This window comes from Salvelinus alpinus, chromosome 13 (assembly GCF_045679555.1).
Source record: "Salvelinus alpinus chromosome 13, SLU_Salpinus.1, whole genome shotgun sequence".
Lineage (NCBI taxonomy): Eukaryota > Metazoa > Chordata > Actinopteri > Salmoniformes > Salmonidae > Salvelinus > Salvelinus alpinus.
In genome coordinates this window covers 22,975,980-22,999,507 of record NC_092098.1, presented here as the reverse complement: position 1 = coordinate 22,999,507, position 23,528 = coordinate 22,975,980, and the positions used below count along the sequence as shown (strand labels likewise).

The window sequence follows — 23,528 nt, the reverse complement described above, 5'->3', positions numbered from 1 at the left end:
ATTCAAATATCGGCACAATTTCTATAGACATTTTCAAAGATTCTCTACAAATGTCTCATTAAAGTTTTGCTAGCCCCAGGTCCATTCTGTTTCAGTCTCTGCGTTATCAGGCCTTCCCCAGAAGTGATTATGCTAATTACTGTTTGATCAGATGATTATATTATAATTCGATTAATCCTGAGCACTAAACGTTGCGAATACATTTACGTCCGCTTGGCTGCCTGGCTTTTCAGAGCTAACGTTCTCAGTCACTAGGCAAGCAGACGTGACGGAGGAAGGGAGGGATGACCAGAGAATGACTGAGACACACCATCCAGATAAAAAGAAATGATAAACAAATGCTATTTTTAGGAAATAAAATATGATGTGTCACTTTAGATTGTGTTTCTTTATAAAAGTTAACCCACATTTTTTTGGTCTTAATGTGTATCATAATTGTAGTGTTAAATAAATGTTAGCGTAGCCTATTTGTGCAGTGAGTAGAGTACAGTGTAGCCTGAATGCAGGTTGGTATGATCATTGTCCTAGGGATTTTCCTGCCTGTCTTGTGTACCCTCAGTTGGCCATGTGTCCGTCACAATGATTTATAGCAGGGATGGGCCCTTTTGTAGGCTCTCGGACCAATTATATATATTTTTTTGGGGGGGGAACTCAGTCGGGGTCTTAACTTACTGTTGAGAGTTAGAATAATAGAAAACACAAGGTGCAAGGTGTTTGTGCATCAGCAGTCACTAAATTAGCCCATGTCAGCTAATTGTTTTTAGATTGGTAAATTAGTCTAGCGGCCAGCTATCTAAACTTGTAGTAAGCATAGTCAAATTACCGACCGTGGTGGGGCCCATTGATCATCAGTTATCATATTAAAAACTTCAAACATTTGCCTCCACCCTTAGTTAGGAAATTGCAAAATCTTCTCTCCACCCCATGGCAAAATGTGTAGAATTGCAGGAAGTTAACTTTAAAACTGACCGATGAGGACAGTGTCCTGCGTGTCCCCTAGTGTCCTCTACAAATCTCCTGTTGGGCAACATTTTGGGTGTTCTTTTGGTTACACACACACACACACACACACACACACACACAGAGAGGGAGAAAGCAGGTCACCTGACTCTGTCTCCCACTGCCCCACTGTGGTATTAGAGAGGACTCCACTGCAGTAGGCTTACCCAAGATGGAAAAGCCCTGCCTGTGAGGCAAGTGGAAAGGGTGGTGGGAGAGGGGGTGAAAGAGAGAAAGAGGGAGGGAGGTATAGATGGAGAGAGGGGGAGAGTGAAGGGCATGTTTTATGAAACATCAGGGAATGGCTGTGAGCGGGATGGAAGGCAGTGATGTCTAGTCATCTGACCCACAATCCCTTTTAACCCCAGCAAATATTTACATAAGTATTCAGACCCTTTACTCAGCACTTTGTTGAAGCACCTTTGGAAGCGATTACAGCCTTAAGTCTTCTTTGGTATGACGCTAGCTTGGCACACCTGTATTTGGGGAGTTTCTCCCATTTTTCCCTTCAGATCCTTTCAAGCTCTGTCAGGATGAATGGGGAGAGTTGCTGCACAGCTATTTTCAGGTCTCTTTAGAGATGTTGTCCTGTTGGAAGGTGAACCTTTGCCCTAGTCTGAGGTTCTGAGCGCTCTGGAGCAGGTTTTCATCAAGGATCTCTCTGTTCTCCGTTCATCTTTCGCTCTATCCTGATTAGTCTCCCAGTCCCTGCCCCTGAAAAACATCCCCACAGCATGATGCTGCCACCACCATGCTTCACCGTAGGGATGGTGCCAGGTTTCCTCCAGACGTGACACTTGGCATTCAGGCCAAAGAGTTCAATCTTGGTTTCATCAGACCAGAGAATCTTTTTTCTCATGGTCTGAGAGTCGTTAGGTTCCTTTTGGCAAACTCCAAGTGGGCTGTCATGAGCTTTTTACTGAGGAGTTTCTTACATCTGGCCACTCTACCATAAAGGCCTGATTGGTGGAGTGCTGCAGAGATGGTTGTCATTCTGGAATTTTCTCCCATCTCCACAGAGGAACTGTAGAGCTTTGTCAGAGCGACTATCGGGTTCTTGGTCACCTCCCTGACCAAGGCCCTTCTCCCCTGATTGCTCAGTATGGCCGGGCGGCCAGCTCTAGGAAGAGTCTTGGTGGTTCCAACTTCTTCCATTTAAGAATGATGGAGGCCACTGTGTTCTTGGGGACCTTCAATGCTGCAGACATTTTTTGGTACTCTTCCCCAGATCTGACACAATCCTGTCTCGGAGCTCTATGGACAATTCCTTCGACCTCATGGCTTGGCTTTTTCTCTGACATGCACTGCCAACTGTGGGACCTTATATAGACAGGTGTGTGCCTTTCCAAATCATGTCCAATCAATTGAATTTACCACAGGTGGACTCCAATCAAGTTGTCGAAACATCTCAAGGATGATCGATGGAAACAGGATGCACCTGAGCAAAAGGTCTGAGTATAAGTATTTCTCTTTTTCATTGTTAATACATTTGCAAAAATGTCTAAACCTGTTTTTGCTTTGCCATTATGGGGTATTGCGTGTAGAAGACATTTGCTGAAGGCATTTTTTTATTTGATCCATTTTAGAATAAGGCTCTTATGTAACAAAATGTGGAAAAAGTCAAGGGGTCTGAATACTTTCCGAAGGCACTGTATACAGTAACACCAACCATTTTCTTCATGCAACCCTACAGATATGGAAAGGGAATATGTCATCCCGATACCAATCAACCATTAATAGTCAATGTTCAGATGTTTACTGTGATTCTCTGTCAACTGCTTGCCCTTTACCAAGCACGTGTCACACAGCAGCAGAAGTCTTGATGCTGCATGCCATGTGGATGTTCTTAAAGCAGTACAGAGACGCAATATTTGGAGCATAGGACAGTGTTGCAATATAATTTTCTGTCATAAATGGGGTGGCTGCTTGTACTATGCGCCGACATTCGAAGTTCTTGGAGCTGTATCATTCCTTGTGCATCCGTGGGGGCAGTGTTGTGTACAGATGTCGGATCTTAATTTTGACCCCTTTCGTCGCAGGAGGAAATATCTGAAGAAATATTTAGAATTGCCACCAGGGGGCTGCTGGAAGCGGTGTTTGTATACAATGCAGTATAAAAAACATGAGCTGGCCCACACCCAGAAAAATTCATTTGTGTGGAGGTGCTGACTAACGGCGAATAAATTATAAACTTCAATGCAGTACCATACCTACATTGTAGGCTACCTTATGTACAGCAGACTACATGCAGGCTACAGTGTGTTTTGTGTAAATTCTTATGTGGATTATAATACATTTACAGATTTGTAGGGGGTAGATGTATTTTTCGTTAGGGAAAATGATATCTTTTTTTGTCAATCGTTTCATTATAAACTCAGCAAAAAAAGAAACGTCCTCTCACTGTCAACTGCGTTTATTTTCAGCAAACTCAACATGTGTAAAAATTTGTATGAACATAACAAGATTCAACAACTGAGACATAAACTGAACAAGTTCTACAGACATGTGACTAACAGAAATGGAATAATGTGTCCCTGAACAAAGGGGGGGTCAATTCAAAAGTAACAGTCAGTATCTGGTGTGGCCACCAGCTGCATTAAGTACCGCAGTGCATCTCCTCCTCATGGACTGCACCAGATTTGCCAGTTCTTGCTGTGAGATGTTACCCCACTCTTCCACCAAGGCACCTGCAAGTTCCCGGACATTTCTGGGGGGAATGGCACTAGCCCGCACCCTCCGATCCAACAGGTCCCAGACATGCTCAGTGGGATTGAGATCCGGTCTCTTCGCTGGCCATGGCAGAACACTGACATTCCTGTCTTGCAAGAAATCACACACAGAACGAGCAGTATGGCTGGTGGCATTGTCATGCTGGAGGGTAATGTCAGGATGAGCCTGCTGGAAGGGTACCACATGAGGGAGGAGGATGTCTTCCCTGTAACGCACAGCATTGAGATTGCCTGCAATGACAACAAGCTCAGTCCGATGATGCTTTGACACACTGCCCCAGACCATGATGGACCCTCCACCTCCAAATCGATCCCGCTCCAGAGTACAGGCCTCGGTGTAACGCTCATTCCTTCTACGATAAACGTGAATCCGACCATTACCCCTGGTGAGACAAAACCGCGACTCGTCAGTGAAGAGCACTTTTTGCCAGTCCTGTCTGGTCCAGCGACGGTGGGTTTGTGCCCATAGGCGACGTTGTTGCCGGTGATGTCTGGTGAGGACCTGCCTTACAACAGGCCTAAAAGCCCTCAGTCCAGCCTCTCTCAGCCTATTGCGGACAGTCTGAGCACTGATGGAGGGCTTGTGCGTTCCTGGTGTATCTCGGGAAGTTGTTGTTGCCATCCTTTACCTGTCCCGCAGGTGTGATGTTCGGATGTACCGATCCTGTGCAGGTGTTGTTACACGTGGTCTGCCACTGCGAGGACGATCAGCTGTCCGTCCTGTCTCCCTGTAGCGCTGTTTTAGGCGTCTCACAGTACGGACATTGCAATGTATTTCCCTGGCCACATCTGGAGTCCTCATACCTTCTTGTAGCATGCCTAAGGCACATTCACGCAGATCAGCAGTGACCCTGGGCATCTTTCTTTTGGTGTTTTTCAGAGTCAGTAGAAAGGCCTCTTTAGTGTCCTAAGTTTTCATAACTGTGACCTTAATTGCCGTTAATGACCATTCCGCGGGTGCATGTTCATTAATTGTTTATGGTTCATTGAACAAGCATGGGTTTAAGTACAGTGTTTAAACCTTTTACAATGAAGATCTGTGAAGTTATTTGGATTTTTACGAATGATCTTTGAAAGACAGGGTCCTGAAAAAGGGACGTTTCTTTTTTTGCTGAGTTTATTTTGAAGGCAGAATAAATATATATTTTTGGCTCTGTGCCTGTGTGGTTTTGCAGTTGCAGCCACTGACCCCGACACATATGCCAGAGTCGGCATGAGTTAGAATCCGGCCCACTGCCTTTGATTTACAGATGAACGTTTATTTTTTACACATTAATTCCGCGTGTTTACAGGGTTAAAACAGAAACAAGCTATAAAACGTTGGCCAGCATCCACACTGGAGGAAAGTTTATTGTTCTACAGTAGGCCTACATCTGTCAATCAACTGATTGCCGAAATCAGCTCATTAACTCAGCCAGGGAAACACAAACAGTAAGGTAGCCTTTTATCGGTTTTCATATCTTCCATTATGTGACAATGTATAGGCTAATGGGGAGCCTACAGAATGTAGCCTATTGGAATATAATCAAATAACAAGGGGGCTATTGCACCCATCGATGGCACTAGATTATCGCCAGCTGACGTCTCGTTAAACAATCAATAGCGCTAAATTGACCCGTACAGCTGATCTCAATTGCAACCATTATTGGTCTCCTTATTACCGCACCCTAAAATACTGACTGTATTTCTGTATTTTGAAAATTATATACACTATGTATACAAAAGTATGTGGACACCCCTTCAAAGTAGTGGGTTCGGCTATTTCAGCCACACCCATTGCTGACAGGTGTATAACATTGAGCACACAGCCATGCAATCTCCATAGAGAGACATTGTCAGTAGAAAGGCCTTACTGAAGAGCTCAGTGACTTTCAAAGTTGCACCGTCATAGGATGCCACCTTTCCAACAAGTCAGTTCGTACATTTTTCCCCCTGCTAGAGCTGCCCCGGTCAACTGTAAGTGTTGTTATTGTGAAGTGGAAACATCTTGGAGCAACAACGGCTCAGCTGCGAAGTGCTAGGATACACAAGTTCACAGAACGGGACCGCCGAGTGCTGAAGCCCGTAGCGCGTAAAAATCGTCTGTCCTCGGTTGCAACACTCAATATTGAGTTCTAAACTCCCCCTGAAGCAATGTCAGCACAAGAACTGTTCATCGGGAGCTTGATGAAATGGGTTCCGTGGCCGAACAAGCCTAAGATCCCCATCCACAATGCCAAGCTTCAGCTAGAGTTATGTAAAGCTCCCTGCCATTGGAATCTGGAGCAGTTTAAACGAGTTCTCTTGAGTGATGAATTACTTTTAACCATCTGGCAGTCCGACGGACGAATCTGGCGAGGTCCATACAGAAATGGTTTGTCGAGATCAATGTGGAAGAACTTGAATTGCCTGCCCAGAGCCCTATCCTCAACTCCATCAAACACCTTTGGGATGAATTGGAATGCCGACTGCGAGCCAGGCCTAATCGCCCAAAATCAGTGCCCCTACCTCACTAATGCTCTTGTGGCTGAATGAAAGCAAGTCCCCACAGCAATGTTCCGATATCTAGTGGAAAACTTACCCAGAAGAGTGGAGGCTGTTATAGCAGCAAAGGGGGGACCAACTCGATATGAATGCCCATGATTTTGGAATGAGATGTTCGATGAGCAGGTATCCACATACTTTTGGCAATGTAGTGTATACTTAAGTATCAAAAGTTAATGTATTGCAAAAATATACTTAAGTGTCGAAAGTAAAAGTATGAATCATTTCACATTCTTTATATTAAACAAACCAGACGGCACAATTGACTATTTTTTTTAAAATTTACGGATAAGCAGGGGCACACTCCAACAGTCAGACATAATTTACAATCGAAGCATTTGTGTTTAGTGAGTCCAGATCAGAGGCAGTAGGGATGACCAGGGATGTTCTCTCGATAAGTGCGTGAATTCAACCATTCCTGTCCTGCTTAGCTTTGGAAATGTAACGAGTACCTTTAGGTTTCAGGAAAATGTACGGAGTAAAACATACATTATTTTCTTTAGGGATGTAGTGAAGTAAAAGTTGTCAAAAATATAAAAACTACTTAAGTAGTACTGTAAAGTATTTTTATTTCAGAACTTTACACCACTTGTCATTCCAAATGTTGTCAGTCAAAGCATTATAAAGGGATTCTAAAGGAAGTATTATAAAGGTTTCATCATCTGAGTTTGTGTGTGTTTATGTGTACGTTCAGCTTTATAACGGCAGTAGAGGGAGCTCGTTTAGCCATTAGTAAACAGAGTTTCTCTGTTTCCTCATCATGCCAGCTCTCCCCTACTCTCTCTCTCCTCTCCTCCCGCTTCCTCTCTTTCCCCTTGCTCTCGCTCAATCTCTACCCCATTTCTCTCCTCTCTCTGTCCCTCTCTCTCCTCTCTGTGATTCAGACATCAGTGTCTCAGTGCTGTAAATGATTAAGATTTCCCAGGCATACTCTCAGGATCTCCTCCCTCCTCCCTCCTTTTCCCTGCTCATGTAAATGAGCATTCAGATGCATCAACTAACCCAGAGAAAGTGTGAGAACGACCCTCATCTCGTTGCGCGTCCTCAGGAGGATCCACATCAGAGGAGGATATCATTGGTTTTACATATCGCTGGAGCACAGTGCCACTAAGCATGCTTCTCAGTATTATTCATGAGAGCAAATTGGGAGCCGGGGAGTCAGTCTGCAGCAGCTGCGGGCAGGCGTGGGCCTTTTCGTTCCTGGGCTGTAGCAATGCGCCTCTTGTCATGTAAGCCCTGGGGGCAGGAGAGGGAAGGGGGTGTGGGAGTGTGCTTTCTCACTGTCACATGCCCCCATCCTATCCTACCCCTCCCACACACCCCTATTCCACACCCTCCCGTCCCCTCCGTTCCCACCCCACCCCCTCCTACCTCTCTTCTCCCGAGGTGCTCTGCCTTAATTACCTGCAGCTACAATCCTGAGCCCTGACATGGCCTGTCAGTGTACCACAGTCACTGTCTGCCACTGGGGAAGGCAGCCCAGCACTGGACCGGACCACACCACAGACACACAGACAGAGGTTTGCCCTGCTCTGTCCTCAACAAGCATGGCCATGCTGTAATGGCTAACAGCAAACCAACAATGCTACAGCCACTATCACTCCGACAGCCTAGTCTTAGGAATGGACTGGAGGACATAATATGGCCAGTTGCTAGATAACTGTATGAAGGTCAAGGGATGGTGAGATACTGTATCATTGTTGCACACACTTGTGAATATGGAGGACACTAAGAATTCGGGAGGCTGAAATTAGGAACATTTAGGAGCTTGGCTGTCATCTGTTGGGTGGGTGTTGTTTAGTGGAGGTAAACACGTGCACAGAGCTGTAAGCTCGGTCAGTTATGTTCCTACATTTACTTAAATAAATCGCCTGAGTGGTTTTGAAAGCAGCAGTCGGTGATGGGCAGTTACACACTGTCCCTGGACACGTTTCACTGGGGCTGATTGAGCAGCCGTTGTGTGATGGTGCGTGCCCTTGAACTGTTAGGCAGGTAGGCCTCTAGCAGTGTAACAGACAGGAAGCACTCAGAGCCAGACCTGAGCGGACAGGACAGGGAGGGAGCATTAGAGTCACCAGCAATCCAGAATCAGAGCCTTCGCTATGGGCCTTCTCCAACAGGGAGTGACACAACTACAGTGTCATACATTATTTCACACCAAGAGAAATCCCTCTTCCAAACCCAACAGCCAAACCAGCCACACCCTTAGACCCCTCATCTTTGCTGATAGAGGGAAATACAAAAGCCCCATTCATTATATATGTGTTGGATTCATTATTGAACAGTATCACTTTTTTGTTCTTTGTGGTTTGGCTCATGGAAAAATGATGTTGATTAAAGGTACAGGTCACTGAGTTGGTGTTGGGGTACAGTATGTGTGACGTGTGTGTGTGACGTGTGTGTGTGTGTGTGTGTGAGAGCTTAAACTTTGATGCAGGAGGCTAATGAAGAGAAGGTTAGTAGAGATTTGAGTTTTTCTGAAACTCTGTCCTGATGCATCTCTAGTAGACATAGTAAGGTTAGGGGGATTGTGTGTGTGTTCAGTGGTTGTGTTGACCTAGAAGCTTTACAGTAATAAAGTGTTTTCCCTCCTCATGTCAAACCTGGCTCTTCCCTGGCTATTGCATTGACTCATTTACATATAGAACCGAAACAAATGAAAATGTAAGAAAAGATTAGATTTTTCACATGGGGATGTTTTTCAGCGGCAGGGACTGGGAGACTAGTCGGGATCGAGGCAAAGATGAACGGAGCAAAGTACAGAGAGATCCTTGATGAAAACCTGCCCCAGAGCGCTCAGGACCTCAAACTGGGGTGAAAGTTCACCTTCCAACAGGACAACAACCCTAAGCTAACAACCAAGACAACGCAGGAGTGACTTCGGGACAAGTCTCTGAATGTCCTTGAGTGGCCCAGCCAGAGGTCGGACCTGAACCCGACCATCTCTCTGGAGAGAGACCTGAAAATAGCTGTGCAGCCATGCTCCCCATACAACCTGACAGAGCTTGAGATGATCTGCTGAGAAGAATGGGAGAAACTCCCCAAATACAGTTGTGCCAAGCTTGTAGCATCATACACACGAAGACTCGATGCTGTAATCGCTGCCAAAGGTGCTTCAACAAAGTACTGGGTAAAGGGTGTTTGATTCCACATGAGTGTTGAATCGTTGAATCGAAACAATGTAAAATATCAAAAAATTATTCATTTAAAAAATCACACAAAAAAAACAACCATTCTATCAGATATTTCAGCATTTTACAAAAATTACATTTTTCTTCTTAATTTAAGTGGTATACAAAGTGGCAATTTTGTTTTTCCTCAGTTGCTTTATGACTCTCAAACCTAATGAAATCCTTATGGTGTAGCTGACTCTGCTCATTCATGATTCACTTAGGATTTTAGACAAATCTGACAGAGTTGACAAAATCTTAGGAATCACAGTTTTGAGAGAAATGTTCTTTAAAGTCAGAGAGGGCTATTGCAAGAAACTACATAATATACTTTTCCAGTTCATATTCATTATTTCCAGTGCTTAGAATTTTAAGCACTTTTTTAGAGAGTTTAACATTTCCGGGCATAGCGCCGATAATATTTTGAAAATTCCAAAAGCAAATCTTAAAATTCTCAATGTCATTTTTAAGAGCAATATAATGCGCTTAACAAAACATACAAATGCCATGAAAAAATATAAATAGGTTGCCAAAAATATTTGGTAGAAAAACAGTAAACTTATGGCCAATAGAAAAACACCGGGCAAAACACCCATAAACTCACACATCTGAGTAGGCCTATTATCAGGAATCAAGGTAAGACCCAAGTGCAGACTGTGTGAAGTAACAATGTTTATTGTAACAACAGGGGCAGGCAAACAACAGGTCAAGGCAGGCAGGGGTAGGTAATCCAGAGTAGAGGTCAAGGTACAGGACGGCAGGCAGGCTCAGAGTCAGGTCAGGCAGGGGTAGGTAATCCAGAGTAGAGGTCAAGGTACAGGACGGCAGGCAGGCTCAGAGTCAGGTCAGGCAGGGGTAGGTAATCCAGAGTAGAGGTCAAGGTACAGGACGGCAGGCAGGCTCAGAGTCAGGTCAGGCAGAGGTTGGTAATCCAGAGTAGAGGTCAAGGTACAGGACGGCGGTTCCAAACTTGGTGGTTCCACACTTCTTCCATTTAAGAATGATGGAGGCCCCTGTGTTCTTGGGGACCTTCAATGCAGCAGACATTTTTTGGTACCCTTTCCCAGACCTGTGCCTCAACACAGTCCTGTCTCGGAGCTCTACGAACAATTCCTTCGACCTCATGGCTTGGTTTTTGCTCTGACATGCACTGGTGTGTGCCTTTCCAATCCATTGATTTTAGCACAGGTGGACTCCAATCAAGTTGTATAAACATCTCAGGGATGATCAATGGAATGATGCACCTGAGCTCAATTTCGGGTCCATTTTAGAATAAGGCTGTAACGTAACAAAATGTGGAAATAGTCAAGGGGTCTGAATACTTTTCGAAGGCACTGTATACAAGCTGCTCTTCTTGAATGAGGAAGTCGGGATCCTTAAATGACCTGCCCTAACCTGGCATGAACCACTGACAACTTTAAATAAACCGTGTAAATTTACTTTTAAGGCAATACTATTGCACACTCAACATGACAATGGCCAATAGCCTACATAACACGTTAATGAGAACAAAAACATAATTTGCATAAATGGGTTGACAATATCAAACAAAGAGAAAACAATCTTTCTATAATGGTAAACAGACTCTGGTGTTTGTGCCAGTTGTGTAGCCAGAAATGTGTTGGTGGATGGACCTGCAGAAATTTGGGTGGGGAAAACTTCCTGCAATTTGGAAAATTTTGCCATGTGGCAAAGAAAAAGGTTTGCAGCTTTATAGCTTATCTCATGCTATTCTAAATTTTGCCATGAAACTGAGAGAAAATATTGCTGTTTTAAAGCAAATTTCCTGCAATTCTATACATTTTGCCATGAGGCTGAGAGAACATTTAGCATTTTTAAAGTTAATTCAAATGAAAACATAGGTGTGTTGACTGTGATAAAGGCACTGGATTATGCATTGTCTTGTTTGCTAAATTAACAAAGGAAATATGCAGTGGCAAGTTATATATAGCCATAGAAGCTCAGTGACATAATTATGCTTCGATGCAGTCATATTCGTGTTTTATTGTGGGTGTGACTTTCAGTTAGTTCTTTTTGGCAACCCATCCAGTGAGAGCGAATGTCATTCTCGTTTATCTGTTCTGTTATATTTAATAAAATCTGACTAACCCAGTGCACTGCTTGGTATGAATTCTATCTGACTGTGTTTGCATGTTTAGGTAAAAAGACAAATAATGTTCAATTTGGAACACTGACAAGTAAAGAGCATAACATCTGTTCAATCTGATTGGTGGGCCTTACCCAGGCCCACCCGTGCCTACGCCCCTGGTTTCTGCTCTTATGTAGCCCTAATACAGTAAGGCATAATGTTTGGGAATAGCGATAGCACAGGGTTAGCAAGAAATGTTTGTACCTAACAATCAGTCCATTTGTTTGGGGAGAAATGGAGGAAAATGTCTGGACGTGGCAATAGGCCTAGCTCACAGGCACATCATCACACACATCTTCATTCCCATATAATCTCATAGCCTAATTGTGGTGGATGTATAAGATCCAAAACGCCTGCAAATAACAGATATCAGCAGAGATTGAGTAAGTCTATAGTAGCCTTTCAGCCCAAACAGACACACAGACAGAAAGACAGATAGCCAGACAGACAGACATCTGTAGTCTGGCCCAGGCTGATGGATGTGTATTGATAGGATACACATTAATCTTTCATCTGTCTTTTTAAGATTCCCTCGGCCTGGTTTTGAGCTTTCCCTTGCTTTTCTCCTCGCAGTATTATCAATAGATTCTCAGAAGTATAGCTGATACTCTGTTAAGCAACTGTATATACTTCAGTCAGGCAGCAATGTTTATTTCATGTGATCTGACTGTTTTATCACTGCTGTTAATGAGATGATTATTCACACAGCCACCCTCTAGAAGTTCACTGCCAGCACCACCCACACACACATGGTCGTTTTTGGTCCTAACAGTCTGTTGATTTACCTCAGTTTGACTAGGTCATTCAGTTAATAAGACAGTTGAAGATAGCTTGGTCATAAGAGACAGCTAAGTATTTTATGCTGTGTGTGGTTGTGGTAATATTTTACATTACAGCAGAGCATAAAGTGGTGATAACGAGGTGCAACAGGCACAGCTCTCGGTGACATTCAGAAAGCAAGTGGCGAGGAGAGCTAACAGTATCCTAGACTGTCCTGATCAACCCCTGCTTGACCATTTTGCGCTTCTCCCCTCAGGTTCTCGTTTTAGACTTCCCAAACCCAATAGCAACAGATACAAGAACTCTTTTATCCCACAGGCCATAAACTTTCTGAATCTGCATATGAAGAGAAATGTATTTAAATTGCTACACTTTTATCCATCTCATTGCCTTGAACATGAGTGCATACAAGTCCCCAGACTGTATCTATCACATAGAATGTTTTCAAATCAAAATCACATTTTATTGATCACATACACATGGTTAGCATATGTTAATGCAAGTGTAGCGAAATGCTTGTGCTTCTAGTTCCGACAGTGCAGTAATATCTAACAAGTAATTTAACAATTCCACAACTACCTTATATACACAAATCTAAAAGGGGTGAATGATAATATGTAGATATAAATATATGGATGATCGATGGCCGAGCGGCATAGGCAAGGTGCAATAGATGGTATAAGATACAGTATATACAGTACATATGATATGAGTAATGTGAGATATGTAAACATTATTAAAGTGCCATTATTTAAAGTGGCATTGTTTAAAGTGACTAGTGATCCATTTGTTAAAGTGGCCAGTGATTGGGTCTCCATGTAGGCAGCAGCCTCTCTGAGTTAGTAATTGCTGTTTAGCAGTCTGATGGTCTCTCAGTCCCAGCTGTGATGCACCTGTACTGACCTCGCCTTCTGGATGGTAGCGGTGTGAACAGGCAGTGGCTCAGGTGGTTGTTGTCTTTGATTATCTTTTTTGCCTTCCTGTGACATTGGTTGCTATAGGTGTCATGGAGGGCAGGTAGTTTGCCCCAAGTGATGCGTTGTGCAGACCACACCACCCTCTGGAGAGCCTTGCGGTTGAGGGCAGTGCAGTTGCCGTACCAGGATGCTCTCGATTGTTGATCTGTGAAAGTTAGTCAGGGTTTTGGATGACAAGCCACATTTCTTCAGCCTCCTGAGGTTGAAGAAGCGCTGTTGCGCCTTCTTCACCACACTGTCTGTGTGGGTGGACCATTTCAGTTTGTCGTTGATGTGTACGCCGAGGAACTTAAAACTTTCCACTTTCTCCACTGCTGTCCCTTTGATGGGGATAGGGGGGTGTTCCCTCTGCTGTTTCCTGAAGTCCACGTTCATCTCCTTTGTTTTGTTGACGTTGAATGAGTGGTTATTTTCCTGACACCACACTCCGAGTGCCCTCACCTCCTCCTTGTTCCGCTGTCTCGTCGTTGTTGGTAATCAAGCCCACTACTGTTGTGTCGTCTGCAAACTTGATGATTGAGTTGGAGGTGTGCATGGCCACGCAGTTGTGGGTGCAGGAGGGGGCTGAGCATGCTCCCTTGTGGGGCCCCAGTGTTGAGGGTCAGCGAGGTGGAGATGTTGTTTACTACCTTCACCACCTGGGAGCGGCCCGTCAGAAAGTCCAGGACCCAATTGCACAGGGCGGGGTTGAGGCCCAGGGCCTCCAGCTTGATGATGAGCTTGCAGGGTACTATGGTGTTGAATGCTGAGCTGTAGTCAATGAACAGCATTCTTACATAGTTATTCCTCTTGTCCAGATGGGATAGGGCAGTGTGCAGTGTGATGGCGATTGCAGTTTGCTAATCTTCTGTGTATCTCCATGTTATCCACTGTCTAACTCCAGTCATTTGGGCTGTGAGTCAGTGTGGGCGTTCATGGAGGTCCAGGAGGAGATAATAAATGGCCGTAATGTGTACTCTACTCTCTGTGTGAGAGAGATGCGCTGTCTTGTTATTTGTTGTTTGTTTTCCTGCACCTGCGTCCCCCTGCTCTGTACGGGCTGAGAAAGTCGGGATGTGAGAGACAGGGTCAGGTGACCATGAAGGAGCTGAATGTTACCGAGAACCTGAGAGGTGAGGAAAGGGAGAGAGAAAGGAGGGGAGAAGAGGAGAGGAGAGAGAGTGGGATGGAGAGGAAAGGGAGAGAGAAAGGAGTGGAGAAGAGGAGAGGAGAAAGAGTGGGATGGTGAGGAAAGGGAGAGAGAAGAGGAGAGGAGAGAAAGTGGGATGGAGAGGGAAGGGAGAGAGAGAAAGGAGGGGAGAAGAGGTGATGAGAGAGAGTGGGATGGAGAGGGGAGAGAGAGAAAGGAGGGGAGAAGAGGAGAGAGAGTGGGATGGAGAGGGAAGGGAGAGAGAAAGAGACAGAGTGAAGAAGAAAAAAGGAGGATTGGTCATTTTCTGGAGAGAGCAGTGGAGAGCTACAGAGACAGAGAGAGTGGGAGAATGCCTCTAACACTCCTAGTGGCCTTTCTCTCTGTCTCTCTCTTTCTCTCTGTCTCTCTCTTTCTCTCTCTGCTAGTAACTGCCTGTATCTTATTGGCTGAGTGCTTTCAATCTCTCTATCTCTCTCTCTCTCCTCCACTATACCTCACTGTTTTCCTTGACAATGGTCTCTAAAGTATCTCTCTGCTCTCCTACATTGGGTTCTGGACTCTGGCAGCGCCTGCATTCGTCCGTCACGGCTTCACTGTTTAAGGAATCAGCCGTCCAGAAACGGGGCTACATTTTTAATGAGTATGTAAAAAGGTGGATTGAGACAAAAGCAGTCATGAGGCAGCATTTCTTCATTTTTCACCTTTCAAACACACTCAGAGCTCAGCTTTGATGGCTCTTTGTTCACATTTAGAACCTGCAAAGTACAACAGAGGAGGCTGGCCCTATTCTCCAAACAACAGCTACACACCTTATGGAACCTGTATGTATTCTGACTGTCTCTCAACCCTGTCTTTGCCTTGCTAAGAGGGATCCACTCATTGTTCATCCATTCGCTCTGTAATGGCTGACGATGGAGCTGGTTGTATTTATATTTATGAGAGCTTCAGGCTAACTCTTAGCATGTATTAATACTATGATGAGCCACCTGCAGCTGCCTAGCTGGTCTGAGAGCTATTGATCTGTGTGTTTACCACAGGGGTAAATACAGTAGGACACACACTCACACACACACACGCACGCAACCACACACACCACACACGCACATGCACATGCACACACACACACACACACACACACACACACACACACACACACACACACACACACACACACACACACACACACACACACACACACACACACACACACACACACACACACACACACACACACACACACACACACACACACACACACACACACACACACACAGTTGGAGTTACTACACCATGCTATTCAGACCACTCATCAATCAAACATGTGAATCTTGGTTGTGTGTGTGTGTGCTCCCAAACAGCCAATCTATTGAACTGTTAATGTTGGGGTTTGACGATTTCCTGTTAGCCGATCCATAAGAATGGAGCGGTCATGCACTTCCCTTCGCCATTCCATGCTTATGGAAGTCTCAATTTAGAAACTAAAACAACCCTGACTGATGACAACACATGCCATCCAATTTAGATTTCCCCAATGTCTGTAAGTTTGAGGTACAAATAGTTATGTGACTCTATGTATATAAAGGAAATCCTGTGCATTTTGGTATGTGTGAACTGAGTGTTTAAATGCAATATACATGTATATTATGCAAGTATTTGTATATGCTATACCAGACTAGGTGGAAGCAGGTTGTGGTAGATGGAGCCCTTGTTAGGAATTGATGAAGCACTAAAATGTTTGTTCCCAGAGGAAGGGGATTGGCAGCACAGGCAGGCATGTAGGCAGGCTGGGTAGAGACAGGGCAGGGAATGAGGCAGGCTGGGTAGAGACAGGGCAGGGAATGAGGCAGGCTGGGTAGAGACTGGGCAGGGAATGAGGCAGGCTGGGTAGAGACAGGGCAGGGAATGAGGCAGGCTGGGTAGAGACAGGGCAGTGAATGAGGCAGGCTGGGTAGAGACAGGGCAGTGAATGAGGCAGGCTGGGTAGAGACAGGGCAGTGAATGAGGCAGGCTGGGTAGAGACAGGGCAGTGAATGAGGCAGGCTGGGTAGAGACAGGGCAGTGAATGGGGCAGGCTGGGTAGAGACAGGGCAGTGAATGAGGCAGGCTGGGTAGAGACAGGGCAGTGAATGAGGCAGGCTGGGTTGTGACAGGGCAGGGAATGAGGCAGGCTGGGTAGAGACAGGGCAGGGAATGAGGCAGGCTGGGTAGAGACAGGGCAGGGAATGAGTCAGGCTGGGTAGAGACAGGGCAGTGAATGAGGCAGGCTGGGTAGAGACAGGGCAGGGAATGAGGCAGGCTGGGTAGAGACTGGGCAGGGAATGAGGCAGGCTGGGTAGAGACAGGGCAGGGAATGAGGCAGGCTGGGTAGAGACAGGGCAGGGAATGAGGCAGGCTGGGTAGAGACAGGGCAGTGAATGAGGCAGGCTGGGTAGAGACAGGGCAGTGAATGAGGCAGGCTGGGTAGAGACAGGGCAGTGAATGAGGCAGGCTGGGTAGAGACTGGGCAGGGAATGAGGCAGATTGGGTGGAGACAGGGCAGGGAATGAGGCAGGCTGGGTAGAGACAGGGCAGGGAATGAGGCAGGCTGGGTAGAGACAGGGCAGGGAATGAGGCAGGCTGGGTAGAGACAGGGCAGGGAATGAGGCAGGCTGGGTAGAGACAGGGCAGGGAATGAGGCAGGCTGGGTACAGCCAGGGCAGGGAATGAGGCAGGCTGGGTAGAGACAGGGCAGGGAATGAGGCAGGCTGGGTAGAGACAGGGCAGTGAATGAGGCAGGCTGGGTAGAGACTGGGCAGGGAATGAGGCAGACTGGGTGGAGACAGGGCAGGGAATGAGGCAGGCTGGGTAGAGACAGGGCAGGGAATGAGGCAGGCTGGGTAGAGACAGGGCAGGGAATGAGGCAGGCTGGGTAGAGACAGGGCAGGGAATGAGGCAGGCTGGGTAGAGACAGGGCAGGGAATGAGGGAGGCTGGGTACAGCCAGGGCAGGGAATGAGGCAGGCTGGGTAGAGACAGGGCAGGGAATGAGGCAGGCTGGGTAGAGACAGGGCAGTGAATGAGGCAGGCTGGGTAGAGACAGGGCAGGGAATGAGGCAGGCTGGGTAGAGACTGGGCAGGGAATGAGGCAGGCTGGGTAGAGACAGGGCAGGGAATGAGGCAGGCTGGGTAGAGACAGGGCAGTGAATGAGGCAGGCTGGGTAGAGACAGGGCAGTGAATGAGGCAGGCTGGGTAGAGACAGGGCAGGGAATGAGGCAGGCTGGGTAGAGACAGGGCAGTGAATGAGGCAGGCTGGGTAGAGACAGGGCAGGGTATGAGGCAGGCTGGGTAGAGACAGGGCAGGGTATGAGGCAGGCTGGGTAGAGACTGGGCAGGGAATGAGGCAGGCTGGGTAGAGACAGGGCAGGGAATGAGACAGGCTGGGTAGAGACAGGGCAGGGAATGAGGCAGGCTGGGTAGAGACAGGGCAGTGAATGAGGCAGGCTGGGTAGAGACAGGGCAGTGAATGAGGCAGGCTGGGTAGAGACAGGGCAGGGAATGAGGCAGGCTGGGTAGAGACAGGGCAGTGAATGAGGCAGGCTGGGTAGAGACAGGGCAGGGAATGAGGCAGGCTGGGTAGAGACGGCAGGGAATGAGGCAGGCTGGGTAGAGACAGGGCAGGGAATGAGGCAGGCTGGGTAGAGACAGGGCAGGGAATGAGGCAGGCTGGGTAGAGACAGGGCAGTGAATGAGGCAGGCTGGGTAGAGACAGGGCAGTGAATGAGGCAGGCTGGGTAGAGACAGGGCAGTGAATGAGGCAGGCTGGGTAGAGACTGGGCAGGGAATGAGGCAGGCTGGGTAGAGACAGGGCAGGGAATGAGGCAGGCTGGGTAGAGACAGGGCAGGGAATGAGGCAGGCTGGGTAGAGACAGGGCAGGGAATGAGGCAGGCTGGGTAGAGACAGGGCAGGGAATGAGGCAGGCTGGGTAGAGACAGGGCAGGGAATGAGGCAGGCTGGGTAGAGCCAGGGCAGGGAATGAGGCAGGCTGGGTAGAGACAGGGCAGGGAATGAGGCAGGCTGGGTAGAGACAGGGCAGTGAATGAGGCAGGCTGGGTAGAGACAGGGCAGGGAATGAGGCAGGCTGGGTAGAGACTGGGCAGGGAATGAGGCAGGCTGGGTAGAGACAGGGCAGGGAATGAGGCAGGCTGGGTAGAGACAGGGCAGGGAATGAGGCAGGCTGGGTAGAGACAGGGCAGTGAATGAGGCAGGCTGGGTAGAGACAGGGCAGGGAATGAGGCAGGCTGGGTAGAGACTGGGCAGGGAATGAGGCAGGCTGGGTAGAGACAGGGCAGGGAATGAGGCAGGCTGGGTAGAGACAGGGCAGGGAATGAGGCAGGCTGGGTAGAGACAGGGCAGTGAATGATACAGGCTGGGTAGAGACAGGGCAGTGAATGAGGCAGGCTGGGTAGAGACAGGGCAGGGAATGAGGCAGGCTGGGTAGAGACAGGGCAGTGAATGAGGCAGGCTGGGTAGAGACAGGGCAGGGTATGAGGCAGGCTGGGTAGAGACAGGGCAGGGTATGAGGCAGGCTGGGTAGAGACTGGGCAGGGAATGAGGCAGGCTGGGTAGAGACAGGGCAGGGAATGAGACAGGCTGGGTAGAGACAGGGCAGGGAATGAGGCAGGCTGGGTAGAGACAGGGCAGGGAATGAGGCAGGCTGGGTAGAGACAGGGCAGGGAATGAGGCAGGCTGGGTAGAGACAGGGCAGGGAATGAGGCAGGCTGGCTAGAGCCAGGGCAGGGAACGAGGCAGGCTGGGTAGAGACAGGGCAGTGAATGAGGCAGGCTGGGTAGAGACAGGGCAGTGAATGAGGCAGGCTGGGTAGAGACAGGGCAGTGAATGAGGCAGGCTGGGTAGAGACTGGGCAGGGAATGAGGCAGGCTGGGTAGAGACAGGGCAGTGAATGAGGCAGGCTGGGTAGAGACAGGGCAGGGAATGAGGCAGGCTGGGTAGAGACTGGGCAGGGAATGAGGCAGGCTGGGTAGAGACTGGGCAGGGAATGAGGCAGGCTGGGTAGAGACAGGGCAGGGAATGAGGCAGGCTGGGTAGAGACAGGGCAGGGAATGAGGCAGGCTGGGTAGAGACAGGGCAGGGAATGAGGCAGGCTGGGTAGAGACAGGGCAGGGAATGAGGCAGGCTGGGTAGAGACAGGGCGGGGAATGAGGCAGGCTGGGTAGAGACAGGGCAGGGAATGAGGCAGGCTGGGTAGAGACAGGGCAGGGAATGAGGCAGGCTGGGTTGTGACAGGGCAGGGAATGAGGCAGGCTGGGTTGTGACAGGGCAGGGAATGAGGCAGGCTGGGTTGTGACAGGGCAGGGAATGAGGCAGGCTGGGTTGTGACAGGGCAGGGAATGAGGCAGGCTGGGTTGTGACAGGGCAGGGAATGAGGCAGGTTGGGTTGTGACAGGGCAGGGAATGAGGCAGGCTGGGTTGTGACAGGGCAGGGAATGAGGCAGGCTGGGTTGTGACAGGGCAGGGAATGAGGCAGGTTGGGTTGTGACAGGGCAGGGAATGAGGCAGGCTGGGTACTCTATAATAGAGTACCTTTGAGTACATCACAAGGTCCATTGCTTTAGTGTTAGGTTGTGACAGGACAGGGAGTGTAGGATCACACACCAACAGGTAGGCTGTCTACAATGACAAGGCAGGTTGTGGGAATAGTCTGGAAGACACGTTTGGTGTCGTTCTCAACAGTTTTTTTCATATCCAATAATAATCCATATAACTAAATGACGTCCATATAAGAAGCAGATAATGTATTTAGGATAACTCACCCAAAAGCCCATGTTAACAATAAGGCAGACACACTAGGTTACATGGAGTGCTTGCCTAGTATCTTTGATTTCCCAGAAGCCTTGGTGCCTGCCTACACAGTACACCATACCAGCTAATAAAGGATTGGTTCAGTATTGGGTTGGGTGGGAGGGAGTAGCAGCATCCCCCTGCACACCCGCCACATTTCTTAGCAGGGTCGTGGTTCAGCCCTCCACAAGCAGCCCTCCAGCCCCAGTTTCCCATTATGCACTGTGTTTGTAATCAGGTCTGGTGCTATGCTGGCCCTCCAAGTTCCTCTCCTCTCCCTCGGCTCCTCTGAAATGCCTCTTAATACTGAACAACTCTCCTTTCTCCATTCCTCCTCACTGCAGTTGAAAATAGCACTTTGGCCATGCAGTCAGAGCACAACACCATTACAGCACCACAGACTCAACGTGAAATACAACATAAGAAGTCTTAGAGATGAATGCATAGTGGAGCTCTGCTGACGAGGCTTTCAGATGTTTTAGTTTAGAAATATTGCAAAATGGCCTCCATTGTTATGATGGAAACTGGTTCTTCTGGCCATTCATCGGTTGTTTATTTCACTCAAAATGTTACATTGTAAAACAACTCCCATAAAAATACCCCTCCAAATAAGGGGATAGAGAATACATTTCAGAAAAAAAATCTCCAAAAACGTAAAAAGGCTCAGTGTTTTTTCTTCACGTTGATCAGGATCAGGGATATACAGTATATATTGGTAAAAATCAAAGGTGGCTAAAGGCTGAACGTTAGTTGAGAAGATGGGCAGCAAAAAACCTAAACACTACCAATGACTAACATTCCCTGCTCTGCTCTGTTTTCTTTGCAGTTTTCAGTGAAGATCTACGTTCCAGCTTATATTTTGTCAATGCATCTGTGCAAGAGGTAGTGTTTGCCAGCACCACAGGGACCTCGGTGCCCTGTCCCGCCGTGGGCGTGCCCCCCGCCTCGCTGCGCTGGTACCTGGCCACCGGAGAGGAGATCTACGATGTCCCCGGGATCCGCCACGTGCACCCCAATGGCACCCTCCAGATCTTCCACTTCAACCCCTCCAGCTTCAGCAACCTCATCCATGACAACACCTACTATTGCACAGCGGAGAACCCCTCAGGGAAAATCAGGAGCCAAGATGTCCATATTAAGGCTGGTGAGTGGTCTATCTGCTTGGTTTATGCATACTGTATATTGTACAGTAGGGTTGTTTATCTACAGTAGCAGTGATGTGAGAATTATTAATATTATTATTTCAAAAATCATTGCTAGGTAGTTAACATTATCTAGCGCTGGTCTGCTGTACCTGTTCCAAAACTCCAGTATTTATCTTTCTATAGCTTGTTCTCCATCTTCTTTTTACATGGTGAGCCAACATGTACTCAGCAGTTTTATTTCCATTACTGATCAAAACTTGTTTTGTCAAGGCTCTCTCTTGTCTTTGTTAGGAACATCATATCACAATAAAATCACAGTATCGAATCACAATACATATAGAATCGAGATACACCTAAGGGCACCTAAGTATCGTGATTATATTGTATCGTGAGGTCCCTGGAAAAATCCCAGCCCTACAGTATAGTGGTCAGTGGCCAGTGTGGTTATGGAAATGGACAGTTGATTACAGAGGTGGGAATTAGGGCTACAGACAGTGTGGAGATGTTGAACAGAAGCTTGTTGGTCACTAAATGGGGTATAGTATACCACTTGGGTGACTAGTGACCACCTGCTAAACATTTCAGTTGGTAATGTTCAGAGTCAGGGATGTCACATTTGTTGTGCTTGTGATTAAAGCAGTGAAGAAAGCAAAGAAACAAAATATATAGACAGCATATAATTTGCCAGAACAGAAAAATTAAAGTCAATTCATTGAGGACTCTCATTTCTTGTTTCCCCCATCTCTTCTAGTTCTACGAGAGCCCTACACGGTCCGTGTGGAGGACCAGAAGGCCATGAGAGGCAATGTGGCGGTGTTCAAGTGCATTATCCCAGCTTCGGTGGAGGCCTACATCACTGTTGTGTCCTGGGAGAAAGACACAGTGTCTATCAACGTCCAGAGTAAGTCTCTGCTCTCTAATCACTCTCTAATCACAATATAATGTACAGTTGAAGTCGGAAGTTTACGTACACTTAGGTTGGAGTCATTAAAACTAGTTTTTCAACCACTCCACAAATTTCTTGTTAACAAACTATAGTTTTGGCAAGTCGGTTAGGACATCTACTTTGTGCATGACACCAGTAATTTTTACAACAATTGTTTACAGACAGATTATTTCACTTATAATTCATTGTATCACAATTCCAGTGGGTCAGAAATGTACATACACTAAGTTGACTATGCCTTTAAACAGCTTGGAATATTCCAGCAAATGATGTCATGGTTTTAGAAGCTTCTGATAGGCTAATTGACATCACTTGAGTCAATTGGAGATGTACCTGTGGATGTATTTCAAGGCCTACCTTCAAACGCAGTGCCTCTTTGCTTGACATCATGGGAAAATCAAAAGAAATCAGCCAAGACCTCAGAAAAATAATTGGAGACCTCCACAAGTCTGTTTCATCCTTGGGAGCAAATTCCAAACGCCTGAAGGTACCACGTTCATCTGTACAAACAATAGTACTCAAGTATAAACACCATGGAACCACGCAGCCGTCATACTGCTCAGGAAGGAGATGCGTTCTGTCTTCTAGAGATGAACATACTTTGGTGCGAAAAGTGCAAATCAATCCCAGAACAACAGCAAAGGACCTTGTGAAGATGCTGGAGGAAACAGGTACAAAAGGTTCTATATCCACAGTAAAACAAGTCCTATATCGACATAACCTGAAAGGCCGCTCAGCAAGGAAGAAGCCACTGCTCCAAAACCGCCATAAAAAAGCCAGACTATGGTTTGCAACTGTGCTTGGGGACAAAGATCGTACTTTTTGGAGAAATGTCCTCTGGTCTGATTAAACAAAAATAGAACTATTTGGCCATAGTGACCATCGTTATGTTTGGAGGAAAAATGGGGAGGCTTGCAAGCCGAAGAACACCATCCCAACCGTGAAGCACGTGGGTGGCAGAATCCTGTTGTGGAGGTGCTTTGCTGCAGGATGGACTGGTGCACTTCACTAAATTGATGGCATCATGAGGAATGAAAATTATGTGGATATATTGAAGCAACAGCTCAAGACATCAGTCAGGAAGTTAAAGCTTGGTCGCAAAACGGTCTTCCAAATGGACAATGACCCCAAGCATACTT

At 47.0% G+C, this 23,528-nt stretch overlaps 1 protein-coding gene across 6 annotated transcripts in view; it reads left to right on the top strand.

Moving 5' to 3' along the window:
- The window catches only part of dscama (Down syndrome cell adhesion molecule a), a 170,101-nt gene that overhangs the window by 15,677 nt on the left and 130,896 nt on the right, over window positions 1-23,528 (top strand). For all 6 annotated transcript variants that reach the window (XM_071338650.1, XM_071338652.1, XM_071338654.1 and 3 more), the window contains exons 2-3: window positions 21,125-21,442; window positions 22,195-22,344. In XM_071338650.1, the coding sequence (XP_071194751.1) occupies window positions 21,125-21,442; window positions 22,195-22,344 (468 nt within the window). The remainder of the gene's footprint in view (window positions 1-21,124; window positions 21,443-22,194; window positions 22,345-23,528) is intronic.